Source organism: Apis dorsata, unplaced genomic scaffold, assembly GCF_000469605.1.
Source record: "Apis dorsata unplaced genomic scaffold, Apis dorsata 1.3 scaffold_648, whole genome shotgun sequence".
NCBI lineage: Eukaryota > Metazoa > Arthropoda > Insecta > Hymenoptera > Apidae > Apis > Apis dorsata.
This window is the reverse complement of record NW_006263839.1, coordinates 268,194-290,743: the sequence shown is the minus strand read 5'-3', so window position 1 is coordinate 290,743 and position 22,550 is coordinate 268,194. Positions and strand designations below refer to the sequence as shown.

The window sequence follows — 22,550 nt, the reverse complement described above, 5'->3', positions numbered from 1 at the left end:
AAAAAAAAAAAAAAAAAAAAAAAAAAAAAAAGAAATCGAGGAAAACAAAAAATCTACAACCATGAATCCGTGACGTTCCATTCTGATGGACAGGTGACGTGGTTTACTGAATTTCACGTGCACAACGAAACAGTGCAATAATCTACAGTGGTTTTCGTTTTCATTTTATTTCTCTTTCGCGTTTAATACTCGCGTGTCAAATTTTTTAATTTATTTTACTGCATCATTTAATGCATAAAATACACGAGTAAATGTGTACGATATACGTGTACAGCACCTGGAAAAAAAAATTAGAACCAATTTTCAACATTTTTGTAAAATTTAATAACTCGAACGATTATTTAATCATAAATTTATATTAATACTATTTTTATCAATTAATAGAGCACCGTGCGTATCTTTTATTTCTGAACGATTTTACCAAATATCCAGAATTTTTTTTTTTTAAATCAATCATTGCGGCGATGCGTGTTTTACAAGCGTTTCAAATAAATCGGTTGAATTTCTATCAAAAGATCTAGAAGTATAATAAAAAAAAATAATATTACGTAGTATAAATATGTATGAATCATTGATACGCATGAGATGCATTAATAATCGATAAAAATTAAATACCATTAATATATAATATTTTTAAGATTTTTAATGATATAAAATATTCGGGGAAGGATATTTTCAATAAAATGTAATCTTCGAGGCAAACAAATGCAACGTGAAAAATAGGATGGATAGTCTTGTACACGAAGAAGACGCCGCGGAAGATGGATGGATCCAACGAAATGATTTACGATAGTCACCTAATCTACAAGTAGGAATCCTTCGGTTGAAGTTCTATTCCGTGCTACTTACTGGTAACGTATTGTTACGCGATTGAAATTAATTACAGGAATAAGCTGTATCACGCAGACACTTCGAATATTTACCCACATAGATATGAATAAACATCTTTCGTAAATAATAGTGGTTGATCTTCTTATCCATTAATTGTTCATTTTTATTATCTTTATTTTTGGTAAAATATAATCGTACTCTTCATACTTGAGATAAATATTAATTAAATATTATCTTGGAAATGAGTCAATCATGAATACGAGTCAATCTGATTCTTTATATTATCAAATGATAATAAGCTGATTTTTATATTTTTTAATCCTCAATGAAGAAGAATGATCGTAAATCAAATTGTCTAATGCTTTCAGCTTCAAATTGATCCGCTTTCTGATTTGAATTTCCTGAAATATAATCCTTGGTTAATGGATTACCCTTTCTTTAAAATCCTCTTCCTTTCATAAATCATATAAATCCGGATGAAACATGGAATCTATCTATAATAGTTTAAGATTAGGGTGGACCGTCCTATATAACAGGATAACGTGAAAACTTGTTTTATTTAATCATTATTATATTCTTTATCCAAATATAAAATCTAGATCGAAGAAAGGATCCAATTTATGATTAATTTATAATTCTTTAATGTGTCTATGTAATTTCAATTTACTTATCTCCTTCTCTATCCATAAAAATATTTCAGCGGAGTTTTCAAAATTAAAAATTAAATTAATTCTTCGATCAACGCTCTCCATGAAAATCTAGGATGAATTACCAAGTTTTCTGGCAAACCGTCAGAAATTTAACTTTAACTTTAACACAAAATGATTAATATCATCGAAATGCGTCGAAATCACTACTCAATTCTGCATCTTATGTTCTATCTTTCTTTTCACATAAATTACATAAAATATTATATAAATTTTTATTATTTTAATTTTATTAATTTTATTAATATTACATTATATAAATTATATAGCAACAATCACAATCGCAAGACGAATTGAATAAAAATCGAATTACCTCAATCAACTCGATATAAAAATTCACGTAAAATTCCCCAAAACTTTCTCTCGTCGAAGAAAGCAAAGTATGCATCGTATCTATTTTATAATTCTTCCGCGTTCCCTTTACATCCAACCCCTATTTCACGCGCTCTCCTTTTGATCTTCAACATCCAATCTATCCAAACACAGGCGAAAAGTATCTCTCGTGGCCCTTTCACGACATCTCCTGTCAAAGAGGGGAAATAAATTCGAAACCAATTACAAATAATTCGACTCGTGTCGTCGACCAAACCTTCTATTTGCGAAGAAGCGGGTACAAACATTAAGATCCACCTGAAGCCTCGTCAAGCCACGTTAAATTTTAGATCGGCGAGTGAAAATCTATTTGAGGGGGTCGTCGACCTCGCGGCTCGCTCGCGTCTTAATTACACGAGAAGAGGAGGAGGGGAGGGGAAACTGATCGCGTACGCGGCTACGACGAATTTGCTCTCGATGCTGCGGATTTATATACGGGGCGCAAATCTGAATTTCGTGGAAACTAATTTCCCCGCCTCGGTTAATGGAGTCTTCCCTCGTTCGCGTGGCGTAGATCGTGGCGCCGATTATGGTGTGCTGCGATCTCGCACGATTTACGCTGCCCGCCCCGTGTCGTTTTCACGCAATTCATTAGTTAATCAAGAGCGTCACGCGACCACGATAACCAGGCTTGTTCGAGTTCAATTCAGGGTCGTAAACGCGATGATTTTTGATGCGTTGATTTTAATTTCTCATAGAGATTTTTGAACCTATATTTTTGAGATATAGGTTATATTTAAGCTCTTTTTAATGATAGGAATAATAGAAAAGATTCCATACAGGTTTGTATTGGTAAGAATTGCAAATGGAAATTTTTCTCTGATTGAAGCGTGCTCTCTTTGGAAGTGGAATTTTATTCCTTGTAGGATAGGAATCTATCTCGAATCACAGAGCTTGAAGATCTTAGCATTCATGGGATTGGTGTCATGAAACAGGTTATGGAACATTTTAAGCCTCGAAAAGCACAATCACACTCCAATCACAGGATCGTGAGATAAACCATAGATTGCTCTGGATTCTCAGCCTTTATGTTCTGTAAATAGTTGTGAGTCGTATTAAGATCGAAAATTTCGATTGATCCAGGATTCATTCCAAGATAGTATAATTGTTTTACAACATAGGAATTTAAGGATCTGAGAACTATTGTGGACATAAAATATTCTTGAATTTTAGATTCACGTTTAGTCAAAGGAGATTCAATTCAATTCAATTTCTCACTTTTAATAGGACAAGCAAGTCTTTCAAAATTTAGAATTTATTATCCCATTATTTCATGTTAATATTCATAGATTCCTAAAATATTAAAATATTAAAAATGTGCCTTTCAATTGACAAATCAGTGAGTTTGATTATTCTTACCTGTCCTTGTACAGATACTTGTAATTGTTCCAACAACTCAATACTCTCGATACGATGTTCTATGAATCGTTCACGTCGTTTGGCTCTGATTAATGAGAGAAGAGCGTGTTTGCACTTTAGTCGAACGAAACGAAAAGCCGATGGATCTACCCAATTGTTCAACAATTATGGTTGTATGAAAACCTTTTGACGTTTATTTCGATGATTTTAAGGTAAAGCAGTAATGACGTATGTCGAGAAAATCCTCGATAATAGATATAACATCCGATGGAGTGGATGTTATCTCGATGATGGATGATAATTGATAGAGAGATTGGGATTTTCCATTTTTTTCTGTTCTAATTTGTTAACGATATAATTAAATAATGATTTTATAGATTTTTGATTTAATTAATTTATCCCGAACGTATATATGTAATTAAAATATTAATAAATAAAAATTTATGATGTTTATTATAATATAAATAAAATAATAATTACAAAATAGATAATTAAAATAATATTTAATGCTTTTCTATTTCAAAATAAAATAAAACACATATTATTTTTTGTTATATTATTAAAAAACTGTTTCATATAACACATATACATCTCTCACATTATATAGTAATATTAAAAATAATAAAATCTGTTTCGATAATTTCCTCCTGCAATTACATTCAACATATAAATATAAAATCCTCTAAACGATAAATTACCGAATTTAATAATTGCAATCATACCCAGCAACGAAACTGCAGAGTAACTAACCCATTGAAGTAAAAAGTAACCAGTCAAAATTTCGAATAAAGTTACTTTGAGTAACAAACTTTATTTAAAATATAACACCAATTGATCCCCTCTTCGCACAACCTGCGCTCTACACTCTGCTCCGCGGTTTATTCGATCGCTTTACGACGAATAACAAAGTCGAGTCGAAGTAACTTTATTCTTAACTTGGACCGAAATTCAAATTTTCTCCCGAACGAAAGTGAAGTGGAAATACGATAGGCACATACCTGTGTGGAAGTCGGACGTCGATAGATAAACGAGGCAGCAAGTCGTTAGGAGCCGAAGGAGCCACATGACACTACACATGATTGCCCGACGCGTGGCTCCTCCCTTCCTTATCTGTTCCCGCTGCTGCGGTTCGCGTACCGCTGCCTCGACATCGCTGTCATCTGAAACACACGACCGGATATCACGATAGTTTCAGCCGGCATCCATGCGCCAACGTGGCTCCAACTTATCTCCAAGTCGCATTCGAATTCCCTTCTACACGTGCGGATTGATCAAGTTTTGAAAAGCAGATTGGCCGAAATGTGTAATTGTTCGCAAAATTGTTTAATTTTCTCATTGATCGAATGAAATATGTTGTATAGAACAAAAGTGTGGGAGCATTGGAAGTTCTTGAGGTAATTTTTTAAACAATATTTTCCTTTGTTAAAGTTAATAAATGAAAAATATTGGCCAATTACAGAAGATGGTAGCGATGGGTATGTGCAGAGTTCGAACAAACAATATGTGTTCAAGTAGCAAAATTGTGGTATATATAAATTATTTGCAAAAAATTTTTGATACTATATCATTGAATTTTACGTGTTGTATTGTGTTTATCAATATTATTCAATTATTGGTAATAAATTGATAGTAAAAATCTGTGAGAATTTCTTTTGAAACGAACGATATGTTTATTTTGACTCTCGTGCCTTCTCTTCTTTCGTTTATTTCTTCTTTTATGTTTGGTAAAATACAAAGGAAACTCCAAGCTCTAAAGCTACATTCAGAATCCACTATTCCATGCATGCTCAGCTTTGATCCCGATTTTCAAACAACTTGTTCAACTTTTATCAGCTACATACCAATCTTCTCCATTTCAAAATTACGATTGTAAAACGTTCGATCGTTCGATTCGATGTACATTTTATTTATTCTAAATAAATCTATTCCAAAAATCTTTTCCTTATGCTTGGCAAATGCGAGTTATTATCGATTCGTCAAAACCATGACGAATAAAATGACATTTTTCAACATAAATATAGAAATGTTTCCATATATGCCGAGCTTTGATCTTATTTTATTTATCGATATTACCTTTTCTTTAAAAATCACGATTGTAGGATTGTGTTCGAAAAAGAGGCAACGATACAGGGGAAGTTGGGGTACGACACCCCCGGTGCCATAATGTAATTAACTCGTTTTATTTTAGCGGCTGTGGCCCGCTAATATGAAAGTATCGCAGGCTCCGTGGGGATTAACTTCTGAAACTTTCCCACGGGTGGCGTACGCGGATTTTAATTAAAGTATAATTAAGCACTGGAGGAATCCGTTCAACGAAACAAAGAATTGACGACCCTCTCCGTTCCTCCCCACCGTTGGCTCGTCGTAATCTCTCGAAAACCGAAGAGGGCAAAGGCAAAGTTTCTGGGTGAATGTGGCCGCGAATTGTTAAGACTTAAACGCAATTAGCGTGTGGGTAGAGTTTAATCAATTGAAATAGGATAGGTCGTACACGTTTGTAGAGCGACCGGTGAATATTCGTGGCTAAATTGCGATTCTATTTTAGTTTCAATTATACTGCTGAAAATGGACGATCTAATATTGCCATTGTATCGTAATCTAGAATATTAATGGCAGGGATTAATTTTCTTCTTTAAAGATTCTTAATTATTTGTAAAAAAGTCAAAATCCAATTTATAAATAAATCTATTGTATAAACAGTATAAGCTATGATTCTCTCGTTTTTAACACATCTCATTTATATCTAATAATTATCAGCTTCGAAAAGTGATGAATGACCAATGGAGAGAAACCTGATGGAAAAAAAATTAATTAGAAATAAAGAAGTTTAAAAGAACCAAGACTTTAAATGATCGAAAAGAAAAAAACTTGTATATTCATTTTTAACTTTTACATTTTAGTTTCTATCAAGCATCTTACCAAATAAAAATAATTTTGAATTCCAAATGATTCCACGGAAAATATTTTCATTATTGTACGAATTTATCGTTCATTACGATTAACAAGTAACATCGATCGCGCTATCATGGACCTCCTAATGGCCTTAGGAGAATCTAACTTTTTAGCATTAGCAACCGCTGAATCGTCAGTCTACGTAGAGGGGACAAAAAAATCCGCACCAAAACCGTGCCACCATTATCCAATCCCAGCTTCTAACGACGCAGCGAAATCAATCCCGTCTCTAGAATCGAGAAAACAGGTGAACGTGTCACGTATTCCCAACCTGGAACCGGCTACGTGCCCTTTCGTTTTTCATCTACCTTTAAGACCTTCTTATCCCTCCATCCGTTTCGAGATGAACGATTCGAGTCACGAACGAGCATCTTGCCTATATAGCCGTGGCTGCGTACTATTTGAATAAAAGCTGCGGTTCAGTTAACACGTATTTACTCTATTGGCTTAAGAATGCTTGGCCGCCATTTTACGTTCGCAACTTGGCGCCATCTGGGAGCTAGAGACTTGTGCCTTTTTCACGTCACACACCGTGCATGGATTTCTTTTGTCGGTCACGTGGCGCGGCAACGCTTTTTCGCCCAAGCGTATGGAGGACATTTAGCTTTGACGTTCGATTCGGATATCCTAATCGAATTTCGAGTCAAGCTTCGAGAAATTCTGGTTTCCCATGTACGAGTCACGTCGTGGAGAAAGATGTCGGAGGGGAAATGTAACGCAATCAACGATGAGTTTTTTTATTTGGGAAAATTTTGTCGAGGTAATCGTATTTTCTTTTTTTTTTTTTTCTTTTTACCATGTCGATGGTACGAAATTTCGGATATACGTAAGCGTTGAATTGTTTGTTAAAACAGGCGATTCAAATTTTAACGTGACACTTTTTATTCTTAACATATAGTAATTTAAACTAGGTCTAGATATTTTTTTGGACCTGTGATTTCTGTAAATTTGATGAAATTATTTTTATTATATGTGTTAAGGGAAAAGAAAGAGCTGAAATAAAGATTATTTATAAATATTCTATTAATTAATTTAATTTCCTTTAATGTTTTTTCTAATGCAATAACGAAACGAAATGTTTAATTCAAATGCATCTATCATATATTTAATTTTCTTTCTTATTATGGTAAATTATTATTAAAATATTTACGAAAACAAAAGAATTTTGCATTTTGGTCAGAGCAATATGGTATGCAGTTGTAATAAGAAAATAATTATCATAATTTGACAATTGTGGAGGATTTTAATTATAATTTTTTTTAATGGAATATGGTTCTTATCAGAACGAAAAAAGAAGATACGAAGAAAATTTTGAATTTTCCAACCTTTTTGAATTTTTTTACTTTAATTTACCAGTTAGAAATTTACATAATTATACACTTCATGCAACTAGTGAAGATAAGACGGTTAATTAAAATAATTTTATTTGAATAGCCTCTTTTTTCCTTACTGAAAATTTAGCATCATTAAGATTAAGAGAAAAAATTAAAATTTTAAAAAGTTTAATATAAATATATATCAAAGGATGGACGATGAACTTTTGACATTATTTCCATTTCAGAATCCTAAAAAAAACTTAAAAAATCAATAAAGATACTTACATCGTCCATTTGATTCGCAACTATCTCGAACATTTCTCGAAATGGAATATATTCTTAATCAAAGATACTCTCTAACGTCTCCATGTATAACCAAGAAATTAATTCCAAGGAAAGACATTTCCTTTTCACGTGGAAACGATACGAGGGCGGAAACGAACCCAATGTACCGTCGAAATTTATTTGTCTCGCCCCTTGACTCGCCCCTCTTCCACCCTCTTTTTCAACCACTTGACGATGTTTTACTCCTGACTCTGATCCCTGCCAAGTGTGTAAGTACACAAACGTGAATCCACCCTTAACACATCAAACTCTAACCACAGGTATCGTTAATTTTACCTCTTTTCCTTCTATTAATATTTGACAGTTTTTCACGGTTTTATCGATTTCCCACCAGAGAGCGCGCGTACAGAATTCTAATTCGAAATATCTAATGCCACGATGATCGGAGGCCATCTTAAAATCGGTTAGAAGATGGATAGAATGGGGCTCGTGCATCGGTTCTTTGATAAATTATACTCGAGGCGAGAGGGATGTTTGTTGTTCAAACACGGGTCGGATAATGGTTTAAGTGTTGCCTTACCATAAGCAAGAATCACCGTTATCACGGGAGATAAAGGTACACGAGTTCTCGTTTAAGACCCTGAAATGGTTAACTACACGTGCTCCCATAAAAGGAGCAAATTAGAGTACGGTTTGCTGATGAGACGTTTCAACAGAGTTCTCAGGTTTCGCAGTATTTCTCCATGTGTTTAAGGTTCTCCTTAGGGGGGTTTCTTCAACATGATTCACGTAAAAAGGGAATTATTTCTGTTAACAAAGAGTGTGTTATTATTGAAAAATTACGTATACGTGATATTTGATAAAAATACGTGTAAAAAATATATTTTCTTGATAATTTTACGGTTTTCTGATGAGATGTTTCAACAGAGTTCTCAGGTTTCGTAGTATTTCTCCATGTGTTTAAGGTTCTCTTTAGGTTTCTTCAACATGGTTCACATAAAAAGGGAATTATTTCTCTTAAAAAAGAGTATGTTATTATTGAAAAATTACGTACACGTGATATTTGATAAAAATACGTGTAAAAAATATATTTTCTCGATCATTTTCCTTCTTCAAATCGTAGCTTAAATTAATCAATTGTTCTTTTTAATAAGAAAAAATATATGTGAAGAAAAGAGAACAAGCTAATATTATTGAAATATTTTTTTCTTTATATTCTTCTCTAAATTCTTCTTTCTCATATTCTTCTATAAATATTCCCTTATTTCCTATTCCTTTTATAAATTTTTTCCACAAAATCGTTGCGAACCAATGCTTCAGAAACATCATAAATCGAAACTAATACGAACTACGTGAATTCGGTGCTACGAAACGAGCAAAACTACTCCTTTATTAAATTCTCGTTTAACATGGAACGTTCGTGAAAAGGCCAGATAAAACCATTTTTGCTTCTACGTCGTCGTCGAAAAATCCTGATTACTAAAACGTGATCCCTCTAACGAGAACTGTTTCGATATTATACGTCGATTTCGAGGCAAAGTTCAACATAACCTCACTCAGTTTTTCGCTTTTTTCCACGTTAAAATATAATTTCCATCGTTTTCGATCGATAATCTTCAATTCAAATTTTATCCGTTATTCAATTTTTCTACACGCACGTACATCATTGATTATTTACTTGCATTCCACCGATGAATTAACCACGAGTTCTCGATTTGAAAATTCGCGTCAGTTTGACGATCCTGTCACGTTTAATAATCACGTTCTCGTTGAAAAAAAATTGTTTAAACGTTCTAGTTTTGGTTTCATTTGTTTTGATTTTTTTCAATTTTTTTCTCTCTATTTCTCTCCTTTTTTTGGTTTTCCAATATTGTTGCGTTTATTTTGCTTTTGATAACTCGCAGTTTTTTTCATCGGTTTTTTTATTTTTCCGGACAGGTTAAATACATAATTGTGGATTTCCCTTCTTTCTGGATTTAATTGTTTCATTTCTAACACTGTTGGGATTAAATTATACCATGATTTACAGAGTTACTTAATTACTACCTTTTTTAATCCCTCGTTCAATTTATGATTTTTCTTTAGAAAACCAATATATGTATAAAACAGCATAAAATTATCAAATTCCAAATAATTTTTTCATTGCTTGCACATGTTTTATATCTATATAATTTGATATTTTAAATAAACATTTGCATTCCTCTCCATTAACAAGACGTGCCCTTAATCATCCCCTCTTTCTCATCCCCTTGCTCCATTATTTATTAGCAATCATGCAAAACGTGTCCAATTACGTCGACAATTTCGTCGAAACCGGCCGCAACTGCGTGCATCGACGTGTTATCAACTTCATCTAATAATTCCACAAATGGCTGCAAGGGACAGTATATAAACTCGGCCAAGTTTCAACGAACTCTCGGTAACACGAGAGTGGAATGCGAGAACCGCGTAATTATCGGTTAGGGGCGGTCTTTTCTATTAAACGCTCGTGTGAATGTCTAGCTGCGTTTGGCGTGTTATTTAACGCGATAAAGGAAGTTTATTCCGCGTAACGGAAACCGGTGGTTGCGGCGAACGACTCGGAATGGTTGGCGCCGAGGAGGAATTCGCTGCGGGTAATATTCTTTTTTTTTTTTTACCTTTTCTTTTTCTGGTAAAAAAGTATTCTGGAATGGTAGACACTGCGGTGGAAATAAATGGGCTTAGAAGTGAAATATTTATCCGGGCTCGCCTCGTAATTTTTTTTTTTTTCGTTCGAAATATTCGTGATGTTTGGATGATATATATTATTGGTCGAAATTTTCCTTTTTTTACAATAAATTTTAATTTCGTTATTAATAATTTATAGTAATTCATGATGCGTCACGGGTTTGATGAACGCGTGATTAAAAATTCTACTGGGAAAATATTAAAGTCCGTTGTTTGATCGTTTCGATCAGGTTTTCTTTTAACGAAATTTCATTTCGATTTAATCCTCTCTGGCTATTGGATTTTTGCGTGGTAAAATTGATCTTTTGGAAATCACCGATGAGGAAGCGACGAATATTTTAAAATTATCCTTTTGATGAAAAGTTTTGTGTTCAATATTTTAGTCGGAGAAATTTTTGAAAGCATGAATGATAAGTTCGTCAGCGATCCAACTTTGGTATTTAAAAGGATACAGTCAAGAGAAGTTAAGTTATCGAAGATGTTACGAAGTATAGGCGGGCTCGTTAGTTAATAACGTAGCTACTTTATGGTGAAACTTTCCACTGAAATTAACTTGCATGAAACCTTTTAATCAATCGTTGCTTCCTTATTTATTAATTTTCGATTCACTAATAAACTATCCTCTTAAACGACTTCTCGTATTTTTATACTATTCAATGTATCGAATATACCTTTAAATATCGTATAAATATCTCTTTATTCCAAGATAAAATTAATTCAAAATAGTAGGCTTTATTTTTTTTCTATGTAAAAGAAGTCATTCTTGATTTTTTTCTTTTTTAAGAATTCATAATATTATTTCTTCTCTATTCCATTATATTCCATTATAGATATAATCTATATACATATATATAATCTTTCAAAAATCTATCCAACAATTATCACAAAATAAAGTAAGAGATCTTTAACACAAATTAATTTATCCATTTATTCTAATCTCGATTAATTCCTGATTTTAACCCAATTCGATAATTACCTCAAAAGTAAACGCAGAGAAAAATAAGAAATCTTAATCTCGAATTAATTTATCGACCCTATTCTAACCTTAATTAAACGATTTCCCGATTCATCATCCTTCGAGGAGCAACTGGCCTCGTCGTCTCTATGGGATCGGTTAAATCGCGCGCCAACGTCGTTAAGAAGCGGAAAAACGAGAGGGATAGGAAAAGTTGGCCAAGAAGTTGCCTACCTATCTGCGAAAAAAAAAAAAAAAGAAAAGGAAAGAGTAAAGAACGTTGGAAGATTGCACAAGCGGCGAGGGCGGAAGAAAAATGAACGGGGAGGAAGCGGAAGGAGGGGAGGGATGGCAAAACAAGAAGCGCACAGGGAAGAACGGCCAAGAAAGGGCGAATAGATAAAGCTTCTTGGAACTTTTTTAACCCTAGTCCCCCCCCCTGGTGCGCGAAACTGCGGCAATAGGGCAAAGGATGAAGTTGGATAAGTTTAATACCGCGGCTAGGAGGTTGCTTCCCTTGCGGTGGAACCGATGGTTGGGCCAGTTTACGGTGGAATTCACCCACAGTAGCGAATTGCTTTTAATGAACTTTGCATAATGATGTTCAACTTTGCGTGTTGCTGCTGCTTATATTGCTGCCATTTCATTCCTGCTTTCTGGGGACTCTTCCTCGATTCGATTCTCATTTCGGTATGAACATCTTTCCCCTTTTTAATTAACCTCTTTCCAATTCCCTTTTCAATTTTTTGGCTTGACTCGATGGATCTACAATTTTAAATTACATGTTAATATAATTGTTATTAAATTGTATTACTTCTCCATTGGATAGAACTTACATTTTATTCAATGAAATCATCGAAAGGATCCCTTTCTTTTAATTGGAACGAGACAACATTCGTCCCGTTAAAAATGTGCTAATTTAAAATTTATTACACGCACGAGAATCGAAATGCAAATTACTTGGGGCCAAAGTACGCGAAATATTTGCCCCTAAACAAGCTCTTATAACTTCCATGGCATGACACGTTGATAACCGCCATTTCTGAAGTTAACCAGTTCATATCTTCGAAACGGTCGGAAGTAAGAAGCTGAAATTTTGCAGGATTTAGCGGCAGGAAGTGAGAGAGCGAGGGTAAAACCGAGCAGTCGAGGATATATATATTTGTGTTTCTTACGGGAGAAGAAATTTGTCGAGGTTAAGCCAGGGACAAGGAATGCTTCCAGGGTAAAATGGATAATTACGCTTAAACGGGTTGACAGGCTTTTGGCCGTGATTGACGAAGCCCGAGTTTTAAGGGTCGCAAGAAAACAGGATGTTAACGAGAATGGCGTATGTCTCCATCCTTTCCTGCAATTTAGTTTCCTTGATATTCTTCGGCGATGATTCAATGTGGGATTAGATAAAAAATTCCAAATCTTTTTCTATTTATTCTTCTGAGAGACTTTAATTATGATTGATCGTATGGATATACTTGAAAATTAGTATAAATATTGTGTGTACGGTGGTAATTAATTATAAGAAATATTCGATTCGATATTTTTGGAAAAAGTAATATTGAAAATACGAGAAAATTTTTAGAGGATATAAAAAGAAAAAAATATTAATAGAAACGTTATTTTTTAATACTTGAGAAGCTCGAACTCTTAGAAATGAAAGGAACGTGAATGTGGAAAATTTTATAGAGAGAAAGATGTTATATGTATACTTGGAAAATTTTTTAAATTTCTCCCTTTAAAAAAAGCTGATTTTTCTTACTTTAATAAAGATATATTAATAAACAACTCAACTCAAGAAATTAAGAAAGAATCTACTTCGTCCATTTCATATATTTGCTGTCAAAATTTTTAATTTGAAATTAAAATAAATCGAAATATACTTGTTACACTTTTTCTTTTAAAAAGTTTTGATATAAATTTCGTAAATAAATGTTTCTCAATTAAGAGAAATTAAGAAATTTTGGAGAAGACGTGAAAAGAATATAAAGAAATAATTCGTGAACGATAAAAAATAATTTATTCGTTCGAAATAAAGTATCGAATCATGGTTCAATGGCAATGTTTCCTTTCCCCGATTTCCAAACGTGTTCAAGGGGGACAGGTGATTTATGAATCACAACGAAATCTTCTATTGATCTCTCGAAAAGCTGGCTAGAAATCTCGAATGAAATATACAGGATTTGAATGTAGAAAGAGCCAAGGAAAACGTAAAATTTCACGATTTGAATATTATGAGATAGGGAAACCGCAAAAATTAAATATCTTTCCACTCATTTTATAAGAAATTCCTATTTAATATTTTATCAAAATTCTTTATAAGATTTATATACGATGTTATTCAATTTTCTAAATTTCTTATTTTGAAATTCTTGCTCCTCCTTCATCGATAAACTTTCCTTAAATTCATATTGATACAATTTTTGATTAATTATGTTGTTTCAGCTAACAATAATTTTGATTTAACTTCGTAGATTTCTTTTCGCAAATTCAATCTTGATGCTTCGTTAAGAAAAGATATTCGTTTCTTCTTAGCAGATGCTAATATTAGAATTGCAATTGGTAAGAATTATTCAACGAATTAACTTAATGGTTTGGCAAACAAAAAGCTTCGTGCTTAAATCTTGTCATTTATAAATTATTGCGACATATTAAATTAACGTGGAATTTAATTATTCGAAATAATTCCAAAAGAAGCTGTTTCCTCATCCTAAAAATAACTGTATTCGATTTTATAGCAATCTGAATTATATTCTTTTCTTATTTTTTTTTTTTACGATCAATAATAATATATTTATTATAAAATTTCATCAGAAAAAATTGATCGATGTAACGAGATTAAATCTGTCAATAATTCAAACTATTGTCTCCATTGGGATCAATTTACGCGCCTTTTAACGCACAACCCTCTTAATAGCAACTTAACAATCAACATCAATTTTCAATCTGAATTTGATGGAATGCACGTGTTCGTGTTATTAATTTTGATCGATATTAATAAATTCTTCCTAACTTGGCGAGTTTGACGACTCGCTCGTCGTAAGAACTCGTTCAACTTCGAGCTAAGAGTCACCAGCTCTAATAGCTGTAAAAAGTTCTTGCCAACACGAAACACAGGTGTTGACCGATCATAAATTTGTTCTTCACTATTGCACGGATCACTCTTCAATCCTTTTTACTTATACAAAGTGATTTATCGCTGAAAATTGTGGATATTCGTTGTTTGCAATACGATTTGCAATACGTTTTGATGATACAAAGTTTAAAAGTTGGCCAAGATACTTTTACCAGTATCGTGTCAAATACAGAGTATCGTATCCGTGGATAGAATTTTCAAATTTTTATTCCATGATATTTTACGATCTCTAAGTATAGAGCTAGTTTATTAGTTTCGTAATACACGCTCCGCCAGAATTTTTAATCAACGATATAGGCTGTCCATTATTTTAACTATCGGTTTAATCTGGCTGGCGCGCACGAAAGTGGATGAGAACACGCAAACACGCGGGGAGAACATCATTATATCGTTGGTAATACTCGATGAAGAGAGTTTTACGCTTTTTAACTGATTATTATTGTGCTCTTGGTTAAGGATAGCCGTGCCAAAGGAAATCCCTGTGAGTGATTAATATCCTTTCTTGAAAAAGTCCACTATTGTTCCTTTATAATTACGTTATTCCTGCCCAACCTCTTCCAATCCTCGCGTAATAATTCATACTTCGAAAGCAACGTGATTAATGTTGGATCGACGACTTGATCCGATTTTTCATTTATATTTTAATTTATAAAGTTTAAATTTATCGAGTTATGAAGTTTCAATAATGATATTATTAGTTGGATAGACAATGGTACAAATTGAATTCCATCAAGAAATTTTAGAGATAGATACGAAAGATTGATTTCGTGAAATTTTCCATGGTATTATTTTACATTTTCGTATCAACACTTTTCCTTTTCCCTCCTTTATTTTATCTTCTTTCTACATAAATACAGATGAAATTAATATAAATGTTACAAGCCTGATATAATTTACTGAATATTCCACTTAAAAGATAAAATGTAATGGGCAACAAAATGGCAATTACCAATTATCCTGGAGAACAAATTTCCGTAAATGTTAATAAAATTATCGACCTTTTATTGCATTTATAAATTCGATTTTCGAAAGCAGTACAGTACATTATGTCAAATGCAAATTACTTACAATGTATTAATTACTGCAAAAAAAATAAAACGAATTTGAAAATTCCCTATACTATATTTCTCTAATTAAAATAAATAACGATCAACAGGTGAAACAACACGGGATAAAAAAATATATTACAATGAAATTTTTCATTAACGCGTCGTTCAACGATTGGAATTTCGCGAAGTTAAAAAAATTAAAAGAAAAAAAAAGAACTAAATCGAATGTCAAAGAGGATTAAAGCGTAAAACGATAAATGAGGCGAAAGTTTCATGGCGAATAGGTAATTTGCATCGTGGTGGGAAAACGAAATTAGCGTTACTAACGTGGAACGAGAGAGGCCACTAAACCATCGTTTCGAGCTATTTTCCATCGATTGAACCTCGAGTAGCCTTTTAATTTTAGGCCAATCCCACGGAATCGGTTTCGAATTTCACGCAATGCCATAGATTTTGGATTTCTGAAAAATCTTACGACAAAAATCATACATACGACCATTGCCGATCTCTGTTAAATTTAGATTATCGCGTTCGAAACATATCATCCAAAACTCGATTGTCTTTTTGATTCTCTAAATCCTTGATTCTAATTCGCTTACTGACTGCTATCTCGATCGTATTGTCGTTTTTCACGTCTTTCCTTTTGATTCTGGATAGTTGAGCACCGGATGGAGAAAGGTTAAGCATAAGGATGTGCAGTCAATGCATGATATTGGATGGAGTGCTCGATTATTTCAACTAGAAAATATTAGAAATAATGTATGCTTGCATCGATTATTTGCAAAAAAAAGTAGAAAGTGAATTCGAATATAAAAATATTGTATATTACAACAATTCAAATTCTTCTATTCAGGAATTTTGAGAGATGTCTTCTTCTATTAGCGCCATCTCATAAATGTGTATTAATATATTTTTCTTAAATTTTAAAGATTTAATTTTTTAGAATCTCTTTGCTTTTTAAATCAAATAGATTTAATTCGAATATCGAGAAACGGAAATATAATATGTTTGAAAATATTTGATTTATAAAATATATAGCAAAAGGATTTCATATAGAAAGATATTTATTTCCCGTAGCTTTGGAAATCGTACAAATAAAGGCTTCCACTATTATTCACACATTAATTCTACTCAAACTCTTTTGTATAATTGAATGCCTTTGTTAATTATATTCTTATCATACATTTCACACGCCCACACATTTTATGCATCCGAACATATTCCATTATTTCAAATGAGAATCGCGAAATTTCACAGAGTGCATTCGATGTATAAAGAACATTTGCTTTTACAACACGAATAATCATTTCATTATCGTCGTGATTTATACGCGAAATGAATTCTATAATAATATGGAATGAACGTGAGGAAATCTTATCAGTTATCTTACCTTAATTTTTTTTAATTTAAATTTACTTTAATGCTCGTTAATGCGAACCATTTTATTATCTACGAGATAGTTCAATTAAAAATGTACGAGCTTCTGAATATAATTACTCTCAAATTTTCGTGATGATTATAATGTATGAAGATAAATGTGTTCATATTCAAGAAAGAATTACCTGGATTATTTCAACGTTAAAAATGAATTATAATTTGAAAGTGATGCTTCTTCTTTTTAAATTCTCTTTATATTAAAGAGTTAAAAAGACACTCGAACAATATTAAATTTTTATTCTATTCTAACTTGTACCAAGTATTGAATTGAAAATTGACGGTCAAAGAATAAAAATCATCCCTTCTCTATACCTGGAACAAAAATTCTCTATTATTATAAAATTATAATTTCTTAAATTTCTAAAATCATTAACCATCATTCCAATAAACAAATATAATAAAGTAAAACCAAAAATCAATTTTTATCCGATTCTATCTCTTCCCAACCATTGGATATAATCGAAGAAAATTAAAGAATTTCATAGCTTCAAAAATTTGATGGTATTTCGAAAATTATATTTAATATCCATTCGAATAAACCAAAATCGAAAATACGTACGAAACATCCCCTTAAATTTTCCTCGAAGAAGACCAAGTAACGTTTCAGTTTCCATTCTCTATCTAGCAAAAATTCCTCCTTCAAAAACAATGAAACAATGGAAACTCTTCGAAAACGAGTACCTTCCAAACGATTACATCGTTTCACAAACAAGAAATTCCACTTCTAACGCACGGCCAATTTATTCATCGTGTTCCAAACCGTGGATATACATGGCGCTCGTATCTTCGCTTTTCCCACTCGCGAAAGATATATATATATATATCTTTATATATATATATATATACATATATATATAGGTTGGATCGCTAAACGGAACGCAATAAACGTTACGTTTTTTCCTCCTCCACGAAACTGTTACGGCTCGAGCGAGATTATGCTGAAATCGACCGGCCGTATTGCCCTCTGCTACATTGCGGCCATGCTGCATTACGTTACCGTATCGAATTGCGCGCGTAAAAACATATTATGCCGCATCCACATTGATCAGAAATGATTATCGTAGATCCTCACATTGCATATGAGTGAACAATTAATGGATCGTTACGTTGAGAGAGTTCGCCAAACTCGTAAAAAAAATTTGAAACGTTAAGGCGTTGGTACGAATTCGAGGTTATGTTCACTCGTGTAGAAAAAAATATTATGCCGCATTCACATGGAACCAAGTTGTTTTACTTGTTCGATTCTGTGGATTGTTCATAACGATTAGATTGTGGATGTTTATAAAAATATAATATTCGAAGAATTACTTACTTATTCAAGGTCCACAATTTTTTTAATTGCACAGAGATTCGATTTTGCATAAACATTTGCAATTTTGTAATTCAATGGTATCTTTCAGATACTGGGATTAACAATTAATTCCACTATTGTTTTATAATTATAGTTTTGGAAATTTTAGAAAAGTTTCGTTTCTTGATAAAATTGTTACATCTGTTATATATATTTCGTTTCGTTTTCATCAGTGTGAACACGGCATTAGGCCATCGCACTCTACCAGTGAATCAGTCAGGGCTTAAAGAGAATCGATTTACGTGTTGGATTGCGCGTCGAGAGAAAAGTTTGTTTATAATGGAAACGATAAAGACTACCCTTTTTCTATTTTTATTTTTCTTTCTCTTCGCGCGCGCGCGTGTAAAAAAAAAAAGAAAGCCACGTTTAATTTCGAATGATATACGCGAGTGGAAACGCGAAAAATCGAAGAGCACAATTAGCCCCGATGCGTTGTTCGAGTCGCATAAAATGTCGTTGAAAGCATAAGCAAAATTAATTGGGCGCAATGTATCTGCGAGACCATGTAGTTTTCTTTATGAGCTTTATTGGTTGTGGTGGGTTGATTTATAAATAGAAAGAATGCAGCATCGGTAATGATTTTTTAGCCGAGTTATCGCCTTCGAAATTCGCCTTTTATTTTATTTTATTTCTTGTTTCCCTTTTAATTAATTAATTAAAAGGGATTTAATTAATATTTTTTTGCGGAGTCATAAGAATTACGACAACTAAATCAATTTCTTATGTTACGTTTTCAAATATGGAATTGAACATTTCCAGCAGAAAAATTTATCTATATTGAAAATTATATCTATGTGTATCCATAATGGCGATAACAAAATTTAGAATACTAATGTAAATAATATAAATTCAACCTATCTATATTGTTATACCGATATACAATTGATTAATATTAAATTAATAAATAAACGAGAGATATGTTTTACTTAACATTTGCATCTTTAATGTGAACGGCGAAATTTCTGGAATAATTCTTGTTGAAATTGAATATTCATAATTTATAATTTTAAGACAGGATATACATGAGACGAACCATTAAAGTGGAAAGTAAATGCGAATGTAAATGAAGGCGATTGAGAAAGATATTCTACGAATTATAAAATGTGAAAAGTACGATTTGAAGATTGTTAATTAATCGATTATTTATGTAATAAAAAGAAAATTTTTATTCGTATCTTTTACTTGCATCGAATATTTCAAGAACCTATATCTTCTAGTATATTGTTTCGAGGAAAGATCCCATGAAAAGTTCTCAAGTGGCCATACAAACCCTTTTCCCTTAAAGGATATATCGAAAAGTAATAATAGAAATAAAGTGGGTTGCCAGTATTTTTCCACCACCCTTTCCACGATTTTCTTTGTATTTTCATAGGCCTGATGTTGGAAGAACTAATATTAAAAAATTATTACTAATATTAAAAAAAACGTGATCATATGTTTTTACTACGATATGAAATCTCTAAATCAAAATTTATTTTTCGAATTTGTGAAACAAAATTTTATATATGCATTACCTGTTTTTAATTTTATTTTATTCTTTTTTGATCACTTCATTATTTAATCGTATAATATAATAAATTTATTATGTTTTCTTATTACTTTCTATGGTATAGTTATTTACACGAAATGCTTTGACGACGTGTAATTAAGTTTCATGCTGAAGGTTGCATTTAATTTGATTTACGTTAACAACGAAGCAGCGAAATTGTCTTTCTCTCGCGAGATATTTTCTATGAGCGAGAATTTTATTAAAATTATAAAGACATTTATATTACACGCAGGTTAAAATATATTCGTTATTTTATCAATATCGACAAATTACAATATTTTGTAAAATAATAACGAATAATGATGTTTCGATTAAGATTCAATATAGATATCTCTTTGGCTTCAAATTTAAAAATATAAAATTATTTTTAAAAGTAATAAATTTTTTAATTTTTATAACATATTCTTCTATTAGTTAGATAATATAATATCTTTTGTAATATGTAGTTATAAAGACAATTTCTGGATCCATTGCTAAACGAATTCCTGTTATAAAAATATCGATCCTTTACGGCTTATTTAGTTGCTTTCATTGATGCAGAAAATTGGATGTCACGTACACGATTTCGTAACAATGGAAAAATAAAAAAAATAATTTTCGAAAATGTAAAATTACATTTTCAAATGTTTGCCAGATTTTTGGCATAATTCTAATTTTCAAAATTTTTGATATTCAAATATTCTGTATAATGTATATTTTATAATAACTTTTAATCTTTTACGAAAAATCAATTAAAAAATATTTTAATCCCAATAATAAACCTCATTAATTATAGAATTAACATTTTATTTTAATTTTTTCACAAAACTATTGCTATATTAACAAAAAAATAAATACAGAATGTCCAAATATAGGAGAATCCCTCACAAAATTTCCTCAAAGAATTAATCACAATGGATTAATCAAGTGGCCTTCTAAGTCAGATTAACTTCTCTGGATTTTCATTTATGGGGTCACAGAAAATAGAACGAAAAACGAAGACTTTGGGAATGTATCCAAAATACATTTACTACTATTTCTACAATAGGAATATTGGAAAAAATTCGACAAATGAAAATCTATATTCTTTTTGAATATTTCTAATTTGCCAAAATAAAAATTTTAAAATGAAAATACATAATAAAAAATTTCTAAACTTATAACTTTTTAATAAACTATCTTTAAACATAATTTTTTTTCTCTTCACATAATATAATTTTTGTTCTGATTTTATTCTACCCTGTATATCAATTACATATATGTCTTTATAAAATTATGAGAATACGAGTTTTATACAAAAACGAGAACTCTTTTCACCCATTTGCCCAAATTGGAATTTCAAAGCTAGTTTAACAGATAAGACGACACGGAGAAAGAACGATGGCGGAAGAAAAGAAGGGCCAGATATCTTTAAATGTATTCTCCAGTTATACTATTCTTGTCGAAAATCTAGAAATCGATGAAACGATAGTTCGCAGGGCTGCTTAGCATTTAAATATCGTCAACGAAATTCCCATCCCTTTCACCACGAAACAAGAAACCGCAAACGGCTGAGATATCTTTACGAAATTAAACCGCTTCCATCCTCCTAACTTCTGTCCTTTTGCGCCATATGTGTTTCACTCGGATGGAATAAATATTCTCTCAATAATTGGAATCATTCTAATGCGGAAAGGAAATTGTCGAGGTGTGCTTCGATCTGATGTTTAATCTTTCTATTGTTCTTATAACATCTTGTTCTATGGAATATTTTTAAATTTTTATTTGAATAAGAAAAAAAAATAAAATCTATATGCAAGATGTTATAATATATTCGTGTGCACTTTTGTAGGATCAATGCTAGTGAAACTATTTTATTTTTTATTATTACAAGTAATTGTGACTCGAAGAATAACAATAGATAAATAAATGATAATGATTTTTAATATGAATGATCAAGATATTTCCTCGACGATTGATTAAAAATCGATGAAATCGTTTATGGAAAAAACTCGCACCATACTCTTTTCGTTTTCCTTGTCCTGGAATTTCTCATTTTCCAGAACTGCATTTCATATAGAGCTCCATATATGCGTACTGCATGGTATGAAACTACAGGGACGCTTGTCTAGCTATATTAAGGAAACATTTTGCGATGAACAATTTTTTCCTCAGATATAAATAAAAAAGGATAAATAAAGAAGAAAATTCTTTCCCAAGGTAAATGTTACTTCTTCGAAATTTAATAAACCAATTTAAACTTTGAATAAAAGTTATAAAAATACTGCGTCTCAACAAAATTTATAATCCTAATGAAGAAACGATAAATAATAAAATATGTATTATTTTAAACTTCTACGTATCAAAATTTTTTCGAATTAACCTAAACTATCTTCAATTACAACAAAAATAAATTTCTAAATATGTACAACTAAATAATCTTATAAATAAACCACTTGGATGCAAATTTAAATTTTTATGAATAGAAATACAGAGACATATCTGTATATCTTATCCTTCGAATATCATAAAATATATTTCGCTTTTCACATTTTAGATTTCTCTGCATATCATTCCCCTATCATTTTAC

General features: G+C 31.8%; 1 protein-coding gene across 11 annotated transcripts in view; it reads right to left on the bottom strand.

Moving 5' to 3' along the window:
- LOC102677126 (zwei Ig domain protein zig-8-like) overlaps window positions 1–22,550 on the bottom strand; it is a 261,742-nt gene that overhangs the window by 37,880 nt on the left and 201,312 nt on the right. For 9 of the 11 annotated variants that reach the window (XR_004151363.1, XM_031513457.1, XM_031513456.1 and 6 more), the window contains one exon: window positions 4,268–4,429. Coding sequence is in view for 10 of the 11 variants with exons in the window: in XM_031513454.1 (XP_031369314.1) it covers window positions 4,268–4,429 (162 nt within the window). In the remaining variant the exon portion in view is untranslated. Of the gene's footprint in view, window positions 1–4,267; window positions 4,430–11,981; window positions 12,123–21,507; window positions 21,515–22,550 lie in introns of those variants that run through there. The other 2 variants (XM_031513461.1, XM_031513462.1) reach the window with 2 other exon arrangements.